Genomic DNA, 22,278 nt, shown 5'->3' with positions numbered 1-22,278 from the left:
TAACGTAGCACACACAGCTGCTTCCCACAACAACAGTACTCCATAGATCAGTAGAATCACATTTGCTATTCGATTTGAAGAGTGTTGGCCTCAGATCTCACTTTTCGCTCGTTAATGAGCCCTGAAATATTGACTCAGCTTAAACCAGAGCCTAATTGACCAGATAAAACGCTGTGGTGTCCCCTTCGACGGAAGTGCTATAACCTCACTAGCACCCAGCTTGGCGCTTATCGTCGCCCGGAAAAATTGATGTCGTATGTTGCATTAAAAGACTTTTGGTTTGAATTTGACAGGTTTGAAGTTTTGAATTGTATTTCTCCAAAACGCCTCATTAGATTTTTTCCAAAGTCTGGGAGAATACTACTAGGTCACGAAATTCTTAAATTATTTTAATTCTGTTACATATTGTTTATTATTTTGGAATTTATAAAGGATTTTCTTCAGTAAAATTTTGTCGTGCGTTATATTTAGCAACAGTTTTGCAGGAATGTATATACCGTACGACAAAATGTGCCCTCAATTTCAACCAAATTAAAGATTTTTTAAATTAGTTAAATATTGTATTTTATTTCTCATAAAAGTAAATAAATTAATTAATTCACAGCAAGTAAAAGCACAGTAGAATGCACATCTTTTCAAAAAAAAACTCACATTCTTTTTTAAAAAAACCTAGATATATCATAGATGGGCAAAAGAGTTTAGTGATCCTTACGTTACAAAAACCCCTTTTACATCATTGGCGAGGCCGATATTAGAATATGGATCGATAATTTGGTATCCGCGTTATCAAGTTCATGTGGATAGACTAGAATCAATTCAAAAACAGTTTCTACTTTGCGCCGTGAGTAATCTTCAATGGGACTCTCCGTATAATCTTCCTCCTTACACTAATCGGTTAAAACTAATAAATCTTCCTACCATTGCAAGTCGTAGAGAAATGATAGGTATATTATTTATGGCTAGACTTTTAAATGGATCGATTTCAAGCCCATTTCTTTTGAACGTAGTAATCTTGAATGTTCCATGTCGAGCTTCAAGGCATTATAAACCTATAATTCTTAAACAATGCAGAATCAATTTTCAACTAAACGAACCTTTTCCATGTTTGTGTAAAGATTATAACTCTCACTCGAGAATAATTGATGTTTCGGACTCGCTCTTTGCCATAAAAAAACGGTTCTATCTTCTCTTAATAATTAAAAAATTATATTTATACTTTTAATCTATTGTTTTTGTGAATCTATATTCCTCAGCTGATGAGTTCCTCTATCTTGTTAAGTCTTTCTTTTTATTTTCATCACAAGACAAAAGGGTTTCTCCCAAATGGTTGTGGATTTTGAAAATCTAGTTTTTTTCTTTTTGAATATTTGTAAACAAATAATTTGCATATTCAAATGAAATTTTCGTTCTAATTTTGAACAAATTATTTCCAGAATATAGTAAAGATTTGCATTTAAAAAATTGTACATCTTTAAAATTCATCTTTTCCGATTTTATAGAATAGCACTTAAAGTCACTATCAGTCATTTGTAACAAACGGAGTTTTGTATTTGGAAAATTTGTATATTTAAACAGTCTTAATAATGTAAGTTGACTAGGAATTTCGACGTTTCGTAAGTATTTCTCAATTACGCTGTGAACACAATCGACCAGTTGTAAGCAAGAATGCGCTGGCTCACTGAATTTTTGCTTAATTTCTATAATATGTGGATGACCGTGTAAGAATTGTAGCAAAGCAGGCACAGTTATACGATTCCTGTTTTGCGGAACACACGAGTCACTCCATAATATAATGGTATTAATATTTGGATGATCTTCTAAAATTTTATTCAATATTTTAATTAAGGCACTGGCAATATCGTTTCCGCTTCGGAAGCTCAAAGTTTCCTTTCCATAAGGCGCAGTATGTTACTTTGTCGCATCCAAGTAGTATAAGCGTACCAGAAAGGTTAAATACAGACAACTTTCCTTTAAAGTAAAAGCTTGAAGCAAAAATTTCGCTAGTGAAAATACATTTTCTAGATCATACACTAAAACCGCAGTATTTTTGTCAATAATCTTGAGAACGGCATCACGTTCAGCTATTTTAAATCTTTTTTGATTTAAATGTTTCTCATACAGGTGAACAGAAGCTACTTATTTGCTTTAAAGAGACTACATTTGTCGCAAACATCCTTACGTGGTGTATAAACCCCAAAGTTGAACTTTGTGTTAAATACCTGCCTGTGAATATCTAAACTGACTGGGTTATTGAGCGAAATTTTATAGAGATCATACATTTTTTGGATGCTTAAATTGGCCTCCAAATATTTTCTTGAGGTAGAGGATCTACAGTAATGTGATTCGACTGTTGGAAGGCTCAAAATATGATTCTTTACTTCCTCTATTCGACTTCCTTGGGTGCGTTTTCTCCCACGATGATGTAGTTAAGACAAAGATTCCTTCGTGTCTACTGCATAATGTTTGCGAAAAAAGTAGTAGATGACTCGTTCGGATATTGATAAGGTGTTTAAGAAAAATCTTTTGCAAACCTGTGAAGTTTTGGTACGTGATTTCAAATAGCATTTAAAGCTGTTCTGTTTTTTTTTTGATCATCCTGCCTTTTAGTCTCACACCGTCTGCGTTTAACTTCCTCCTGTTTTACAAAATTGGCATAAAAGGTCTGTTTCTCTGTAGGACTTAGGCTCCAGAAATGTTCGAGTATTAGTTGCCCTTCCTCAGTAGATATATTTCTTTTACATGTATAAAAACAAGATTGATAACATGCTTGACCAAAAGTTTTGCCAGGCATTTGTTTGTCGTTGTTGTTTACATATGGTAAGCCTCGATTGCGAAGATTTTTTCTCACATTTTGTTTCCAATGTTCGTGATTTCGCTCACATTTCCTAGTTACTGGAGACTCGCTGTAATCTGAAGATAAATATTGATAGATTAACTAAAATAAGAAAAGGCACATACATACAAGAATTGCTGGCATCGAAGTTGGCTGCCAACAGCATCTGGTGTTGAATCGATTGTCGGAGCAATAGATTCATAATAATGCGTTATTGCAAACTTCTTCGAAGTATTTGGAATGTAGTTCGGATCTTTCTGATCATCCGGTGAGAAATCAGTATCGTTGTCGCTTAGTATTTCACGTTCCATTAACTCATTACAATTAATTGCATTGCATATATTTGAATATTTACTTACTCATTAATTTCCGGCGGCAAAAGTGGCGCAGATGATTCGTCCGTATTCGCCGACATCATAATCGATAATAAATATTGTGCGATAATGTGGTTTTGTATGACTCATAAGACAAAATGTTACCAATCTTCCGTAATAGTTTGTCGTATGTGTTGGTTTAATTGGTGATTACGACAATATTTTACCGAGTGTTCAAAGCACGGAGTATATATGGGGGATTGTCGTACGTGAAAAGTGTTTATCACATGCGACCAAATTAGACGAAATCGCTTGTGACCTTGCACATACGACAAAATACTGCTTAATATCTCGGAAACTAAAAGAGATAGCGATAAACGGATGACATCATTCGAAAGGTTTTGATTAATTTAGTATAACTGCATTATTAACTCAATTCGGTCCAAATTTCACATACGACATCAATTTTTCCGGGCGACGTTATGTATTTGAAAGACAAAGCCGACTCTTTCCAACTTACAAATTGGATCTTAAATACCAATCCACCACCGTTTCCAAATTATCATCATTGAAGACTCCATTTATCTCCATGAACGCAGCCAGGGTAAACCTCTTGCTCTCAGAGAAAGTATCCACTCTGTGGATCACTGGCTCGGTTGTATTCCAGGGGACCTTTAAATTGTCATGTCGTCCGCAAAGTATACAACTTTCTGTTAATTTCAACGTCCAGTAATTACTTTTATTTTTCCTACAAATTGCTTTGATGAACCTAGCTCGATGGGGACTGATGTCACTCGCATAAGATTTGTTTTGATCTCTAACACATCAATATTTTTTTTCTCCAATTCGTTTTCTAATAGCTCTCGTGCAACTTCGTACAACTGTGAACTATCGGATCTCGATCAGGCGGAGCTAAAATTGAATGTACACTACACACGTACAGATGACAAAGATTTCTGCCTTTTGGCTTGGAACCCTTTCGATTGGACTTGTCGCGACAAAGTGAATACAATAGGTGGATCCCGAGTAAAGAATGATCGTCGTATGGATATATTCCGTGAACCTGGTAAACTGAAAATTTTAACCTGTTGCACCACTGTACTAGTGTAAATAACAGCTAGTTGCCGTTAGAATAAAAAATAAAGTATTAAAGAAAAAATAAATTTAAAAAATTTAAAAAAGTATTTTGAATTAGAGAAAACCTAAAATAGATAAAAAGAAACGTGAAGAAGTAACAAATTCCTTTTAAAAATTTCAAGGCTGGTGGTGTTTATCTTACTTAAAATAGATGATACCTTACAACTCACCCTAATTTTATAACGCAAAAATAGTACTTTTTGCAAAAAAGTATGAAGTATGTGATGACCTAAACAATTAACCCGTTTTTGTAAATAATAAAAAAAAATCTCTAACAATAGTACATTATGCTCTTTAATCCATTATCCTCTTTAGTTGATCTATAATTCCCAGTCTTTTAGATTCTTTGTATATGTCTAACCTTGTATATAACTACTTAACCCTTTAGTGCCCAACTCCAATTTTATATAAACTTGCTGCCTATAATCTGGTAATGGTTCGTCTAACAAGCATTCACTTTTAGTCGGAACATTTTTGCAATTTTAAAACAAATTCTTTTTCAACATAAAATCTTTAGGAGATCTTGCCTGGCGTCATTACACAGTTACTGGTAAAGCCTGTCGATATAGCAGTCCATGCGAAAAAAATCTTGTAACCGGTTTCTATTCCTGTGAAATTGACGGTGGCGAAATTGGTGCATGGGATTATTGTTGCAAGGCTGAGCACCCCTGTGGCTATTCACAGGGGTTCGATTATCCGTGGTAAGTATGCAAAACTAGTAGCATATATAATATTAAGGTGTTTTCTACTCGTCCGACAAATATAGCACACAATTTTCCGTTTTATTTTTCATGTGGAATGTGAAAGAATATTCGCTTAGCAATAATTAAAATTGTTTCTTCTTCTTTCCTTAAGGTGCTTTGTTGGTGATGAAGCCGATCAATGGCGTAAATGTAGCGATCGCTATTATCCTGGCAATAAAACGACACACTCATCAACAAAAACAATCTCAACGGACACACATTCGAGCATAAAATTTTCATCACTCAACAAAAGTGATAAGAAAAAGCATTCTAGCAGCAGTAGTTCGAGTAACGAATATCAACGTGCTCCACGACCAGGAGGTTTACAGAGTTTAACAGATTTTACTACAGCACGTCTCTGGCCTGTGACATATCTTTACAGTGAAGGTCCTCCCAATTCAACAGAATTCAGTAATTTTGTCGACTGTAATAAGGAATCATGCTAGCACTATGCTGTTAATTTAACATTTGTATTAACATAGAATTTAAAGCCACAAAATGAGTGTGTTCTTTAAATTAATTAGATTCTAAAATTTTTTTTTAAATTTTGGAAAGCAAGACAGCTAAAACGAAATGTGTATGCGTAAGAAAATTTTTGATTAATATGTGTTTGACTTTCTAAGAAATTTTGTACATTTTCATTCAACCTTTTTTATACTCAGTTGAGCAGAGCTCACAGAGTATATTAAGTTTGATTGGATAACGATTGGTTGTACATATATAAAGGAATCGAGATAGATATAGACTTCCATATATCAAAATAATCAGGATCGAAAAAAAATTTGATTGAGCCATGTCCGTCCGTCCGTCCGTCCGTTAACACGATAACTTGAGTAAATTTTGAGGTATCTTGATGAAATTTGGTATGTAGGTTCCTGCGCACTCATCTCAGATCGCTATTTAAAATAAACGATATCGGACTATAACCACGCCCACTTTTTGGATATCGAAAATTTCGAAAAACCGAAAAAATGCGATAATTCATTGCCAAAGGCGGTTAAAGCGATGAAACTTGGTAGATGGGTTGACGTTATGACGCAGAATAGAAAATTAGTAAGATTTTGGACAATGGGCGTGGCACCGCCTACTTTTACAAGAAGGTAATTTAAAAGTTTTGCAAGCTCTAATTTGGCAGTCGTTGAAGATATCATGATGAAATTTGGCAGGAACGTTACTACTATAACTATATATGTGCTAAATAAAAATTAGCAAAATTGGATGAAGAACACGCCCACTTTTTAAAAAAAAATTTTTTTTAATTCAAATTTTAACAAAAAATTTAATATCTTTACTGTATATAAGTAAATTAAGTCAAAATTCAACTCCAGTAATGATATGATGCAACAAAATACAAAAATAAAAGAAAATTTTAAAATGGGCGTGGTTCCGCCCATTTCATTTAGTTTGTCTAGAATACTTTTAATGCCATAAGTCGAACAAAAATTTACCAATCCTTCTCAAATTTGGTAGGGGCATAGACTCTATGACGGTAACTGTTCTCTGTGAAAATGGGGAAAATCGGTGGAAGCCACGCCCAGTTTTTATACACAGTCCAACGTCTGTCCTTCCGCTCGGCCCTTAACACAATAACTTGAGCAAAAACCGATATATCTTTACTAAACTTAGCCCACGTACTTACCTGAACTCACTTTATCTTGGTATAAAAAATGGCCGAAATCCGACCATAACCACGCCCACTTTATCGATATCGAAAATTACGAAAAATGAAAAAAATGCCATAATTCTATACCAAATACGAAAAAAGGGATGAAACATGGTAACTGGATTGGTTTATTGACGCAAAATATAACTTTGGAAAAAACTTTGTAAAATGGGTGTGACACCTACCATATTAAGTAGAAGAAAATGAAAAAGTTCTACAAGGCGAAATCAACAGCCCTGGAATCTTGGCAGGAATACTGTTAGTGGTATTGCATATATAAATAAATTAGCAGTACCCGACAGATGATTTTCTGGATCACCTGGTCCACATTTTGGTCGATATCGCGAGAACGCCTTCACATATACATCTAAGGGCCACTCGCTTTTAAAACCCTCATTAATACCTTTAATTTGATATCCATACCGTACAAACACATTCTAGAGTCACCCCTGGCCCACCCTAATGGCGATATCTCGAAAAGGCGTCCACCTATAGACCTAATGCCCACTCCCTCTTAAAATGCTCAGTAACACCTTTCGTTTGATACCCATATCGTACAAACATTCTAGAGTCACCCCTGGCCCACCCTAACGGCGATATCTCGAAAAGGCGTCCACCTATAGACCTAATGTCCACTCCCTCTTAATATGCTCAGTAACACCTTTCGTTTGATACCCATATCGTACAAACATTCTAGAGTCACCCCTGGTCCACCCTAATGGCGATATCTCGAACAGGCGTCCACCTATAGACCTAATGCCCACTCCCTCTTAAAATGCTCAGTAACACCTTTCGTTTGATACCCACATCGTACAAACATTCTAGAGTCACCCCGGCCCACCCTAATGGCGATATCTCGAAAAGGCGTCCACCTATAGACCTAACGCCCACTCCCTCTTAAAATGCTCAGTAACACCTTTCGTTTGATACCCATATCGTACAAACACTCTAGAGTCACCCCTGGCCCACCCTAATGGCGATATCTCGAAAAGGCGTCCACCTATAGACCTAATGCCCACTCCCTCTTAAAATGCTCAGTAACACCTTTCGTTTGATACCCATATCGTACAAACACTCTAGAGTCACCCCTGGCCCACCCTAATGGCGATATCTCGAAAAGGTGTCCACCTATAGACCTAATACCCACTCCCTCTTAAAATGCTCAGTAACACCTTTCGTTTGATACCCATATCGTACAAACATTCTAGAGTCACCCTTGGTCCACCTTTATGGCGATATCTCGAAAAGGCGTCCACCTATAGAACTAAGGATTATTCCCTTTTAAAATACTCATTACCACCTTTCATTTGATACCCATATCGTACAAACACATTCTAGAGTCACCCTGGCCCACCCTAATGGCGATATCTCGAAAAGGCGTCCACCTATAGACCTAATGGCCACTCCCTCTTAAAATGCTCAGTAACACCTTTCGTTTGATACCCATATCGTACAAACACTCTAGAGTCACCCCTGGCTAACCCAGCGGGTCAGGGGGTTAGAATATACCCGCGGTAGGTATGCCTGTCGTAAGAGGCGACTAAAATACCGGATTGGCCTGAAGGTTTAATGTGACCATATAAATCGTTCCCGAGATGGTCGGGCCAGCACCTTAATGATGCTGTGTTACCGGAGCGTACCGGATCTGTAAACGGCAAAGGACCATCACATCGATCACTCCCTAAACCTTCGGGGAGCAACCGTATCGCTACAACAACAACAACAACAACAGTCACCCCTGGCCCACCCTAATGGCGATATCTCGAAAAGGCGTCCACCTATAGACCTAATACCCACTCCCTCTTAAAATGCTCAGTAAGACCTCTCGTTTGATACCCATATCGTACAAACATTCTAGAGTCACCCTTGGTTCACCTTTATGGCGATATCTCGAAAGGGCGTCCACCTATAGAACTAAGGATTACTCCCTTTTAAAATACTCATTACCACCTTTCATTTGATATCCATATCGTACAAACACATTCTAGAGTCACCCCTGGCCCACCCTAATGGCGATATCTCGAAAAGGCGTCCACCTATAGACCTTATGCCCACTCCCTCTTAAAATGCTCAGTAACACCTTTCGTTTGATACCCATATCGTTCAAACATTCTAGAGTCACCCCTGGTCCACCCTAATGGCGATATCTCGAAAAGGCGTCCACCTATAGACCTAATGCCCACTCCCTCTTAAAATGCTCAGTAACACCTTTCGTTTGATACCCATATCGTACAAACACATTCTAGAGTCACCCCTGGCCCACCCTAATGACGATATCTCGAAAAGGCGTCCACCTATAGACCTCATGCCCACTCCCTCTTAAAATGCTCAGTAACACCTTTCGTTTGATACCCATATCGTACAAACATTCTAGAGTCACCCTTGGTCCACCTCTATGGCGATATCTCGAAAAGGCGTCCACCTATAGAACTAAGGATTACTCCCTTTTAAAATACTCATAACCATTTTTCATTTGATACCCATATCGTACAACTAGAGACACCCCTGGTCCACCTTTATGGCGATATCTCGAAACGGCGTCCATCTAGGGAACTAAGGATCACTCCTTTTCAAAATACTCATTAACAGCTTTCATTTGATACCCATATCGTACAAACACATTCTAGAGTCACCCCTGGCCCACCCTAATGGCGACATTTCGAAAAGGCGTCCACCTATAGACCTAATGCCCACTCCCTCTTAAAATGCTCAGTAACACCTTTCATTTGATTCCCATATCGTACAACTAGAGACACCCCTGGTCCACCTTTATGGCGATATCTCGAAACGGCGTCCACCTAGGGAACTAAGGATCACTCCTTTTCAAAATACTCATTAACAGATTTCATTTGATACCCATATCGTACAAACATATTCTAGAGTCACCCCTGGTCCAACTTTATGGCGATTTCTCGAAAAGGCGTTCACCTATAGAACTAAGGCCCACTCCATTTTAAAGTACTCATTATCACCTTTCATTTGATACCCATATCGTACAAACGCATTCTAGAGTCAACCCTGATCCACCTTTATGGCTATATCCCTAAATGGCGTCCACCTATACAACAACTTAAATTTACAATATTCTAGTATTATGTACTAAGTTTAAGAATCACATAAATGTTTAGGTAACTTCCAGTGTAGTTTCTACGGTGAATATAAAATGTAATTAATTAAACGTAGAAATATCTATACGTCAATGACGTATATATATTGTAACGAATTTTGTGGAATTTCGCTTATTTCAAACCTTCTGCTATCGTTCGAATCGCTAAACTGTTGAATAAATCACTTCAATATTCAGTCTTGCAAACTACGCTTATTTAGATTACTTTGGGAGTAGTACAATTATACATCACTTCGCAACTAATAACGTGTTGAAATCAAACTGATTACTCAGCTTTATACTCTCCGTTGCTTCGTTCGCATATTTCTCCTAATCTCTAGACGTTTCACCCTCTAGAACTTTTGTATCTCCTGCTTGGTTACCATCTATATACATGTATATTTGTAGTTTATGTTTTCTACTGCCATATGCGTGTGCATATGTGAGTAACTACTTCGGCTGATGACTGCATGTGTGTGTGTGAGATGAGATATCTCTTCGTCGCTTTATTGTAGTTGTGCATTTATTTGGTAGCAGCTTAGTGATGCTAATATTCGTCACAACATTAAAATTAAGTTAATTACAGACGTCATTTAAAAAAATATAATGCTAAACTCTTGTCAACTTTAACAGTAGTTAGGTTAGGTGAGATTGAACTGGCCGGTCCATGTGGACCTCACATAGACTGAATGAGTCCGTAGTGTTACCATAGTAGTGTACCGTAGTGTTTTAACGACCAAACTGAAAACCCCTATCAAAAACCAGGACCTATGTGACTTAAGCCACTTGCTGCTTCTAGATATGACAACTGTATCACTCCTAATAGCTGGAGTCTTAGCCTGGCAAGCGCAGGGCACGAGCACAAAATTTGCTCGATCATTTTCTCCTCCAACCCGAACTTCCTACAACTGCTGTCACTGACCAAGCCTAATTTAAAGGCATGTGACGCCAGAAGGCAGTGCCCAGTCAGATTACCCATCATGAGTCTAAAGTACTCTCTTTTTAATGATAGAAGCTACTTTGTTATTCTAATGTTCTAAGACCTACATATAATCTTCGACACTTTACAGCCCCGCACCCACGCCTTTCCCGCTTGGTCGATCATGTGCACCTCTCGCCTTCTCTTAATCTCGCCCAGTCTATTTGGGACGTCTACGTAGCAAGCTTCAAGGGATGTGCCCTTGTTAGCTAGTTCATCTGCTTTTTCATTCCCATCTATTCCCATATGCCCTGTGACCCAATATAGATGTACGCTTCACCCTGTCCCGATTCTTTGCAGAGACTGCTTACACTCTAACATACTTTTAGATGCTGTGCTATGCGAGATTATTGCCTTAATTGCTGCTTGACTGTCAATATAAAAGTTAACACGGTTGCAGTTTAAGCTATTCTCTTCCAGTGTTTCTACTGATTTGGTTACGGCTAATATTTCCGCTTGGAAAACGCTGCAGTAATCTGGCAGCTTGTAGGATCTGTTTATTTCCGGATCAGCACAGTATACCGCAGGCCCTAGTCCTTCCACTACTTTGGAACCATCTGTGTACATATGTATCACCTCGTCCGCCATTCGAGCACCCTTGCGCCAATATCCACCTCTATTGTGGCCTTAAGATCTCCCTCGAAGCGCAGGTAGGGAATCAGGTAGTATGTTCGTCCTGTGATTGATGACGCTATACTAATATGGCCGTATGGTCGGCGCTCAAGCTGCCCCGAGGCACTGAGCCTGTTTGCTGTTGTTAACGCTATGTTCTTTGCTACCAGGACTACAGGTAGTTAAAATTCATTAATTCATTCCGTTGCCATTATTGCGCATTCATCCGCATATAAAGCAATGGTGTCTTCTTCTAGTGGGAAATAAGGTGATATATGTACAAATTAAACAAAAGGGAAAAGAGGTGTCCTTTCATGGTTTAAATATTTAGTTCCTGAACTGTATCGATGCGTACCGCCTACCCATATATTTTTGCGGTTCTGGTGGAAAGAGATCATACCACTAGTCCACAATATATCTGGCTGTAAATGACGTTTAGCGTGGTAGTAGAGCTTTGTATTTCTGGGTAGCCACGCAATGAAATAAAATAATTGCTTCCTTGTTTGCTGCTTTTCTGGCCCTGTCAACCGAGGGGTGCACTGCATTCTGCCGACAGATAACGCTCGCGCATTTATAGTCCGTCAGATCGCATTTGCTCCTTCCATTTAATTGCCGTCTAATGATAAAGATTTTCTTAAGGTCACAGTGTACCGATGTATTAAATTCGGTTCACCAAGCTAGTGACAGGAGTCTGTGTAGGTGATCAAATATTTTTCTTTTAAACAGTTAATTCTAGTTTTGATGATTACCTGCGACTCGTTCCGCCAGCTACTATCTTCTGCTTTTTGCTGGCAAGTTGGAATGCCGACGAATGTGATGTTCGCCGAAATCATTGAGACATTCTTCAGTTCCCCTCTCACGATCTTTTCTATGAACGTTGCTGCCATAGCAGGTTTGCAAATAACATCGTGTAATCTTGGCAGTTAAACCGTTGCAGAATTTTGAAGCGCGACGGAAAGGAAGTTGCTGCGTAGCAGTGCCTCGCCCCATCCAATAGGTGCGACCGATCAGAAATTTTTATCAATATCCTCTAACGGGAGTCCAAGGAAATTTGCAGTTTCAACAGGGGTGAACTATAGTGAAAAGGGTGTTAGAGGCGTTGGTTCCACATTACAATTGAAGAGATTCATGTCATGTGGGGACACATTACTAGCAGGACATACATTATTAGAGTTTAACTTGTTACAGTATCCAGATCGTAGTTGAGCTAGAGTGACGCGCATTTCCAAAGGGAGAGTGCGTTCCTCTTTTGCGAGTTCTGGGTATTTTTCTTTAAGAACTGGATTCGCCGGGCAATTCCCGGCATTTAGGTCCGACGCCTGTTTGTGGATATCACTGAAGACCTGCTTCTGCTTTTTTGCTTCATAAGGCTGTGCTTTCAGGTGCCGTATTTCCTCATAATGCTTACGGAGATGATCCCTGAAGCCCTTGGAAGGTGTAGCCTCATCAATCAGATGTCTGTTGGGTTGCCCAGGTTTCTGGGTATTCAACAAAAACTGTTTGTTCAGCATTTCATTTCTCTCTCTAATGGGGAGTAATCTCGCTTCATTGTGTAGATGGTGTTTTGGGAACATAAGAAGACATCCCGTAGCGGTTCTGATGGCAGTATTTTGGCAGGCCTGTATTTTCTTTCAGTGAGTAACCTTAAGGCTTGGCAACCATATCGGGGACGCGTAGCATGCAATAGGCCGGCCAATTGCTTTGTAAGTGGTAATGTGCGTTTCTTTGTCCTTAGGATTTTATTACGGCTCTGGATTTTAGGAACAATTGCGGTTGCATGCCCTCCAAAATGTAGATCCTGATCGAATGTCATACCCAACATTTTTTGGTGTGTGTATAGATGTTCAATAAGGCCAACATTTGGCGCGTCCATGTTGTAAATAAGGTCGCCGATGATTTGTTCGGTGACAATGTAAGGCTTCGCGAGGTCAAAAATCTGGAGAGATCTGGGAGATAGCTGTTTATGTTTCAAAACTCGATATGTTTGCCTGAGCATGTGGCCATTATTGTGCAGTCATCGGCGTAGGAAACAATAGTAACTCCTTGTGGTGGTGAAGGTAGCTTCGATATGTGGAAGTTAAACAGAAGTGGGGATAGGACACCACCCTCTGGTACCCCTTTTTTAATTCTTCTGGGTTTAGATGTTATGTTCCTGAATTGCACCAATGCTTGCAGACAGATAATTTGCGGGCCACCTTTTGGGGCTTGGAGTAAGGGAGGACCCTTGCAGGTCTTGCAGTAATGTGCCGTGGTTGACCGTATCAAAAGCTTTTCACAGGTCTAGCGCAACGAGTACCGTCCTATGGTGGGGTTTTTGATTTAATCCGCAATTTATTGGCGTGTTAATGGCGTTTAGCGTGGAGGAAGCGCTATATAGTTTTCGAAAGCCATGCTGATGATTGGAAAGGAAGTCGTCGCGGCCTTCATGCCTTCCGTCATCTGTCGGATTTTCTGGAAGATTATTCGGTCATTATTCCTATCAAAAAAAAAAAACCATCTCAGGCCCCTATTATGAGACAAATTCGATCTTCGACTGTGGTCGAAAAAGCTGATCGAACGAATTTTCATTCGGTATTACGACGCGCGTTCGATGAAGGCAAGCGTTATTGTGAATTTCGATAAATTCAAAAGTTCACAATAGCACATTTCCAATACTCTGTCAAATAAAATAAAATAAATAAACAAAAGCAGAACTAGTATTAAATGCAAATATTAAAAATAAAAGTATAACTACAGCGGAATTGTGGTTTGATGATTCGTCAGATGAAGAGGAAAGCTTACTGGAGCTAGCCAGAAGTAGAAGACGGGTGAGATGCTTCAAATCCTTTGGAAATGAATTCCACCACGTAAGTGTAGCTTTCTAAATAAGTTGTTAAATTGTTGAAATTATAAGTTTTGTTTATAGATTTATTCAAAATTTCAGACTGTCCAAAGAAGCGTTCATGGACTTGTTGTCCAGTACAGATGAACTGCTGCAGCAATGCACAAGAGCCGAGTCTATTCCGAATATTTTTTTAATTTTGGCAACAGTTCTCCGATTTTGTGCTCAGGGATCCTACCAACTGAGCGTTGGAAACGAAAATGCACTCGGACTTGCCCAGCCGACTGTGTCTGTGGTACTATCAGACGTGTTGAATGTCTTGGAAAATTTTATTTGTGAAAGATGAATAAAATTGAATTACGAGTAGGCTGAGCTGCATCAAGCAAAGTTGCATTTCTATAATGTGCAAGTACCTTTGCTATATGGGGATTTTGTTCCATAATTGAAACCAGTCTTTCAAGCTGTTGTTTTGTACTCACGACCTTGGACCTATATAAAATTAAACCAAATAGTTTAAAATTACTAGTAGGTAGTAAAAAAGTAGAACATAAATACAAAAAACTTACATTTTAAACAATTCTTTTTCTATTCGATACAGCATCGACAACAAATTTCTATTCGCTTGAAAATTAGATACACAACGAAAATTTCGACAGAGATGAGTTGTCATAATACTAATTTCAAATTCGATTTTCGATGTTCGATAGCCAGCGAAGATCGAAGATCGAATAATGCTCATAATAGGGGCCTCAAATTCAAGCATGATTATTGGTACTGACAACTGAGCATGTATAATTTTTTCAATAACCCAACTTTACAGCTGGGATCGTGACCTTATTCCTTCTTTGTTTGGTGAATGAACATAGCAAGCAATCGGGATATCAGGTTCATTATGTCCTTCTCTATTGAACAAGGAGGAACTATCCCCACATGAGTTGCGTTGTGATGGAAGATTCAATGCGAACAGATCAATTCGTTCCCAAGATGTTTGGCCTGGTACCTTAATAGTTCCAATTTTTGTAACCTACCGGATTAGGATTTGATGTCTACGTATTTTCTGTAGTTCAAGATTTTCACTAATCCGATTCATCAGTTTAGAGATATTATGATTTTTAAATGGATTTTGATCACGGATCGTAAAACAAGATGCGGGTCTAGCGTTGAGTGATCAGTGGAGTGGTAACTGTTATAAGGTATAGAACCTGGGCGACCGAGCTTTGTTCGGCAATCTTCGAGTATGCCGCATAACATACTTTGTTCTACATGTCATCATTAATCAAACTCTCCTCCGCTCATTTGCTGCATAACTCAAAAAACATAACTTTTTGGGTTAATAACATATAAACGTACCCAATATCATGATCTATGTTGTATAAAAAAATCTTCGTGATCAGTTAAAAATTTAGCACGTGTTAGAAAAATGAAAATATGCCTTTATATGCGCAACATATGGCAGTTAAAATCTTTGAATGGCTCTCCTGGAAAATTGTGTTTTTTGAGTTATGACGCTATTGAAGTAAATGAGCGATATATTATACATTTTTACTTACCAATATTTGATTTCCTTAAAAATAGATTTCAAAAACATATCAAACACTAACCGCAAAATTTGAAATGGGTAATTCCAGCCTATAGTATAAGGGATTGTTATGACAATTAGTGAAATCGAGAACTAAGTTATTTAGGTCGAGTATCTTCATTCGCCGAATTATTAATTTCAAACATTTTTTTAGTTATACACTATGAAAATCTCATAATTTTGTTACATTCCAAAAACTTGTAAATTTCACGAACGACAACTATCAGTTTTTTAATTAAATATCAACTTAATTTCAAATTGAACATATGCTCCTGTGGTGTTCAACGGTAGCAAATTACCATGGTGAAATATCTTTTTGCTATGGTGAGAAATCTTTCTAATAGTAATCTGTGGGAAATTGCAATTATTCATTTCATTTTTGCTAAAAATATGCATTTAAATATATTTTGCTAGAATTTGCCACGGTGCCCTGATATTACATTTAAATGTTATTAGCGTGCGTGAAATTAAATCATGTGCAACATTTGTTTACGAAGATTTTTAACTTTAATATTCTCCTTTAAAGCTTTAATAGAATATGAGTAAGTAGAGTACTATTTACTCTAACTACCCCAACACTAAATGGCAACCCTACTCAAAAATGTCCCTACTGTAATGCGGAGTGAAATACCTTTCTTTTGATACCCATATCGGCCAGGCATGCTTAACGAACGAAACGATATCATTTCGTTACGATAATCAACGTTAATAAACGAAACGAAATGACTTCGTTTCGTTTATTAACGTTGATTATCGTAACGAAATGATATCGTTTCGTTCGTTAAGCATGCCTGATATCGGCATATCTCATGCAATATTTTTTTTAATTTCGACTAGGTGGTAACCTTGTGAAATATTCTGAGTGGCAACACCGAGGTAGAAAGTCTTAGAAGGTGATACATTATATGTGCCAAATTTCATTTAAATCGGTTGAGCTGTTCCCGAGATCGTTCGGTAATACAAACATTCAAATATACAAGAATTGCTCGTTTAAGATAAATAACAGTTTTTAAGTCACTGGAGGGTGCATTTAATTTTTTACCCTTGAAGGCCACTAACTTTTGCACTGTGTGTTGACAGCTGTTGAGCTATTAAATAAGAAAAATCAGCTGGTCAAAAGTAATAGATTTATTTGATCAATTTGAGTGTGGCAAAGAAAAATAATTTATACTAACAAAAATGAATAAAAGGCTGATTAAAAATGTACTGGTCTGCGCAACGGTGGCAGCTTCTGCATACTACACGGGAAAATACATTGAACGCCAACAACACCAACTGGAAGCAGAGAATAGCTCACTAGCGCGAGAGGCATGCATAAAGGTAAGTGATTCGTATTCAAAAGTATTCACTTGGAGAGCTTCTTTCATTCTACTCTCAATTGGCAGCTGGAACGACTGCCAGCGTTACCCATATTCGGTACTGTCTCCGCTGCAGTGCCAATACCTGCACAAGAAGTTAACCTTACTGCCACACCAACACGCGTTGCGCAAATCATGAAATATGGGTTTCCCGGACTCGATCACGTACGTTCCTATTCCGATTTTGTATTATCCTACGACCGCCGTAATCGCGTACCACATTGGGTATTTGAACATCTCACACCTGCATCGGTGGCTAGAAATGATGCAGTAGATCGTTCGAAATGTGAATTCCGTGCCGATGAGAGCATACATCCATTCTTTCGTGCTCAAAATACAGACTATCGGCGTTCCGGTTATGATCGTGGTCATATGGCAGCTGCTGGTAATCATCGACTACATCAAAAACATTGTGACGACACATTTTTCTTGACAAATATGGCGCCACAAGTGGGGCCGGGTTTTAATCGTGATTCATGGAATCGCCTCGAAATGTATGTGCGTAAGCTGACACAAACGCATCCAAATGTTTATGTGTGTACGGGTCCATTGTATTTACCACGGAAGGAGGATGATGGCAAGTTCTATGTTAAATATGAGGTAATTGGTGCCAATACAGTGGCGGTGCCGACACATTTTTACAAAATTGTTGTAGCTGAAACGGATGATCAACAACTTGAAATGGAAGCATATGTTATGCCAAATAAAGTTATTAGCGATGAAACACCATTGCAACTGTTCCAAGTGCCGCCTGAGACAGTGGAGCGTGCGGCGGGATTATTATTTTTTGATCAGATCAATCGTAAGCAACTTAAAAGTATCAACGGCAAGAAAGTGTAGATGAAAGCCGAATTCAGGTGTAAAAAGTGCAACGAAACATAAAATATTTAAGTAACACAAAGGCCCCACGGCTATATTTTTTTAATAATTTGGGAAAAATTTAAACAACGTGACATCAGGACGTACAAAGCGACAGCTGTTTCGATTATACCTTGTAAATCTCTTCAAAGCTTTTTCTCCCGGGAGTGGGAGTCGAACCCACACTCCTACGATAGTTGAAACGGTTACAAACGCATTCAGCTACGTCATGCCTTAGTTGTTGTAAAGTTTTTCCCAATTGCCTTCTTTTGCATATTTTAATCTTTTACACATTGCATACTTCGTATGCAATTATGTGTCAAAGTTATGCTTGTTGGTACGGCGGTTTTCAAAGAAACTTTGGTATTGTTGCTGCTTTTTTGAACTACAACGAATTAACCAATTTTGTCTGCTTGTATGATTTAATCGGGGATTGCCCGTATTGCTTTTTTTAATGTATGAAAACATTTCTTTGAAACAATTTAAAAAATAAATAAAAATTAAAAAATTGCTTCAAATAAATGTTTTCATACATTTAAAAAATGCAATACGGGAAATCATATTTTTTTAAGTTTGAAGTGTTCCTTAGTGAATATGTATATGTAAATATAATGTATTAAAATTTTATCAAAACTAATTTTAATTTGTTCTTTTATTTTTTAATAAAAGTTAAGCAAACAAATTTTAATTATTGCGCGGCACGCTTTTTCACATGTACAGGCGAGCTTTTTAAAACATGAACGTTTATTGTGTATTTTGTAAAAGTGAAAAACATACAGCTTATGAAGATCTGAGAATATGATGCGATGATTTTCAGTAAAGTATTTGTATGATGACGTTCTATTTGTTTTATTTATTGTGTGTCCTTTGAACGCACATCATCAATCTTAAGTATCATCTTCACCAATTGTGTAGCCAAAAGAATCTGTTGTGTCTTGGAATGCAGCGATTCGACTACGTTATGATGCTTCATATCGGAATCCCCAGATAGCATGCAATCAACACCTAAGCTAGGACATTTTTCGGCCACTTGACGTGCCTTTAACTCAGAAAGGGTTTCAATGGGATGCAAACCACTATTCTCAGCAAGGGCCAAAGGTATATTCTCCAGAGCCACTGAGAAGGCACGGAAGGCATATTGTTCCAAAGTCGACAATTGATCAGCTTCTTTGGCAACAGCCAAGCTGCAGCTTATTTCTGCGGCCCCACCACCATATACAATCCGATTATCCTATAAATTAAAAAATTTAAAATATATTATAAAAGTAAACAACTTAAGCTGATTGAGTTGGAAGTTTTTATGTATACAAGCTTACTTTAATCAATGAGCGCACCACACACAAGGCGTCGTGAATTGAACGTTTGGCTTCAGCAATTATCATAGCATTACCTCCGCGAAGGAAAATAGTTACAGCCTTCGAATTCTTGCACTCCTCAATAACCAACATTTTATCCTTAGAAGTACCAAATGCTGAAAATATATTTTTGTATTAGTTTTATAATGTACGAAATTCAGCCCTCTTTTACTTACACATCTCACGCACCAAACCAGCGGTACCCAACTTTTCAGGTGTTAGTTCTTCAAAACGTGGTACAATCCTGCCGCCAGTAGCAATGGCAATCAATTCGATTTCAGGTCCACCCACCCAACGTACAGCGGGCAATTCATGTTGCAACAACAAATGATTAGCTTCATCATCGAAACCCCATTGACAAATTGCCAAAGTTGCACCAGCATCCTTTACTTGTTTAACCATCTGTGTAAACTTATCTTGCTCATACTCACGGAGCGCACGATAATCATCAGCCGAAGTAACATCGAGCTTATGTTTGGTTTTAGGCTTTGGTGGTTCAAATGGGCAGGTGAGAATTGCAAGCTTTACATCTTTCAATACTTTCGGCATTTGTGCGTGGCTCATAGTTTTATCTACAACTACACCTTTCACCAACATTGAATCTTCCATACGACCACCAACTTTGGTTTCAATTTTTATAAGCTCAAAGTTGACGTCTTTCTTTTCAATATCGGCTACATTCAATACAGCATCTACAGCCATGGTTGCCATTTGTAGATGACACTTATTAACAATCTTGCTGCCAAGCGTAGTCATGGCGATCTGTACTAATGGTTCTTTGTTATTCGGATCAATGGGAAATGGTTCAGCTATGGATTCCAATTGTTTGACTGCACATTGTGCTGCCAATTCGAAACCATCAGCAATTCGAATAGGATGAATACCTCGATTGATTAAACTTTCGGCTTGTTCTAGTAAAGCTCCAGCCAAAACGACAACACCAGTTGTACCATCACCAATCTCGTCATCTTGTGATTGTGACAACTGAACCATTAGCTTTCCAATTTCATGATCTACTTCCATCAATTTCAAAATGGTGGCACCGTCATTGGTAACAGTAACATCACCATCAGCGCTAACCATTATTTTATCCAACCCCTTGGGACCAAGCGAAGTTTTCAATGTACCGGCGATTTGACGAGCTGCCAAGATGTGACTCTGTAATAGATATTAATTACTGTCAGACACTTCCTAAGAAGAAATCTCAAATATGTCGGCCTAGGAAATTCATATTATTGCGGGCGTGAAGCATTGGTGCTAGCTTAATTTTTATTATCGTACAGCTGGTCGTGACTCACAACATTAAACATTTGTCGTCTTTAACCTCAAATTAACATACCAACAATCACTCTGACGTCATAAGGAGGCACTTCAGATTCCCATCGCCAAATATGAAGGATTCATTACAAAAACAAGAAAGTATGTATTTTATGTCGAAATTTTAGGTACCCCCAAAGTAGATGAGAAGGTCTGTCACTAATTTAGAATAATATTTTATTGAAAAATAAGATGCACAAAAGCAGCTGCACTTGTCTACAACTTTCGTAAACTTTTCCAGCCGCTTTTTTGGTTATTTATCTACTTGAGGCGCATGAACCTAATGTAAATTCACATAATCCTACTCTATTTTCTTCAAACTAAAATTTATATATAGAAAATCACGTATTTTTAACCTTGATAGCGTCAGTGCCTGTGATACGTTTTTCGCGTTCCTGCTCTCGCAAAATTATAAAAGGACGACCATATTCGTCAAAGGCGAATGCACCCGGAAAACCGTTCATTTTGATTTGTTTCTATAGGATTTAGATTCCAGGATTAATATAGATTAATTTCAGTTCCTTTCCGTTGCCGTGAAATAAAACCACAAGCACAAAGATGAAAAATTCTCACAAGAACGAATTGCACCGGCTGATCAAACGTCAAAATTCGCAACTGTCAATTTTCCTATGCTTAGGAATGGCAATGATGGCAGGGATGTTTTTGAAAATATAAAATAAAAATATGTTACAACAGAACCGTTCCATTGAGTTATCAAGAGCTCGATGGCTTAAGGACCCATTACCCATACTTAGCATAGACTTGACTTGACTTGAGAACTGTCACTTACAGTTCTGTTAAATGACCATTGCATGTTACTGATTACTCAAAACTTGGCAACACTTAACTTGACTTAAGCCCCCATTACTGATGCTTAGCATAGACTTGACTTGACATGGTGTAAACTTGGCAACTTAGCCACGATTATACTCCACTTGGCGCATAAAATCTGGCATCATAATCAGCGTTGAAATTTATTTTTAAATAAATGTCAATTTGTATGACAAAATGTCAAAATGAAATGGAAACAAACAAATGGCATCTCAAAATGTAAACGTCACTTAGAACTTACATAGAAAACCAAAATTCAACAGACTTCTAAGTCAAGTTAAGTTTTGAGTAATCAGTAACATGCAATGTTCATTTAACAGAACTGTAAGTGACAGTTCGCAAGCCAAGTCAAGTCTATGCTAAGTATCAGTAATGGAGCCTTTAGAAGTCTGTTGAATTTTGATTTTCTATGTAAGTTCTAAGTGATGTTTACATTTTTTTTTTGAGAGCTGACAGCACTAATATAAAGCATCTGTTTCGTTGAAAATATGAAGAAGAAACGTACACAAAAATTGAAGATACTGATAGAATTATTAACATTTAAATGGTTTCGCACATTTATTATTTCTATTTGTTTTATTTTAAGTTGTTTACTCTTTCCTTGTTTTTGCTTTTAAAAATATGGCGAAATCTTTTTTGTATACACATATGTAAAATTTTTATTTCAGTGCTAACTTAGCTCAACTATATGGTTGGCTCATCTATCAGCTGACTTTATTTTTTTCTATCTATCCTCTTTGGTCAAAATTACAAATAGAGTGGATCACCTGAT

The 22,278-nt window shown here is 37.8% G+C and overlaps 3 protein-coding genes across 7 annotated transcripts in view; 2 read left to right on the top strand and 1 right to left on the bottom strand.

Moving 5' to 3' along the window:
• Positions 1–6,349, top strand: part of LOC137245370 (uncharacterized) — a 122,142-nt gene extending 115,793 nt beyond the window's left edge. For all 5 annotated transcript variants that reach the window (XM_067775928.1, XM_067775927.1, XM_067775925.1 and 2 more), the window contains 3 exons: positions 4,008–4,213; positions 4,802–4,985; positions 5,140–6,349. In XM_067775928.1, coding sequence (XP_067632029.1) covers positions 4,008–4,213; positions 4,802–4,985; positions 5,140–5,473 — 724 coding nt within the window. In that variant the 3' untranslated portion in view covers positions 5,474–6,349. The remainder of the gene's footprint in view (positions 1–4,007; positions 4,214–4,801; positions 4,986–5,139) is intronic.
• Positions 6,350–16,743: 10,394 nt separating this feature from the next.
• On the top strand, positions 16,744–18,848 carry EndoG (Endonuclease G). The gene is made up of 2 exons (XM_067775924.1): positions 16,744–17,107; positions 17,173–18,848. The coding sequence occupies exons 1-2, from the start codon at positions 16,967–16,969 to the stop codon at positions 17,983–17,985; spliced, it is 954 nt and encodes a 317-aa protein (XP_067632025.1). The 5' UTR covers positions 16,744–16,966; the 3' UTR covers positions 17,986–18,848.
• Positions 18,638–21,287, bottom strand: CCT5 (chaperonin containing TCP1 subunit 5). Its single transcript, XM_067775923.1, has 4 exons — positions 21,032–21,287; positions 19,535–20,516; positions 19,320–19,474; positions 18,638–19,234 (listed from the first exon to the last, which is right to left on the bottom strand). The coding sequence occupies exons 1-4, from the start codon at positions 21,137–21,139 to the stop codon at positions 18,857–18,859; spliced, it is 1,623 nt and encodes a 540-aa protein (XP_067632024.1). The 5' UTR covers positions 21,140–21,287; the 3' UTR covers positions 18,638–18,856.
• Positions 21,288–22,278: the final 991 nt, after the last annotated feature.

Source organism: Eurosta solidaginis, chromosome 3 (genome assembly GCF_040869045.1).
Source record: "Eurosta solidaginis isolate ZX-2024a chromosome 3, ASM4086904v1, whole genome shotgun sequence".
Taxonomy (NCBI): domain Eukaryota; kingdom Metazoa; phylum Arthropoda; class Insecta; order Diptera; family Tephritidae; genus Eurosta; species Eurosta solidaginis.
This window is presented reverse-complemented; position numbering and strand designations above follow the sequence as displayed.

Bases quoted from the DNA above. Each gene is read 5' to 3' on its own strand.
- EndoG (XM_067775924.1), top strand. From the start codon at position 16,967: ATGAATAAAAGGCTGATTAAAAATGTACTGGTCTGCGCAACGGTGGCA. The intron at 17,108-17,172 runs GTAAGTGATTCG...CTCAATTGGCAG, and splicing joins CGCGAGAGGCATGCATAAAG to CTGGAACGACTGCCAGCGTT.
- CCT5 (XM_067775923.1), bottom strand. From the start codon at position 21,139: ATGAACGGTTTTCCGGGTGCATTCGCCTTTGACGAATATGGTCGTCCT. The intron at 20,517-21,031 runs GTTAAAAATACG...TATCTATTACAG, and splicing joins CAGGCACTGACGCTATCAAG to AGTCACATCTTGGCAGCTCG. The intron at 19,475-19,534 runs GTAAGTAAAAGA...ATATATTTTCAG, and splicing joins TGGTTTGGTGCGTGAGATGT to CATTTGGTACTTCTAAGGAT.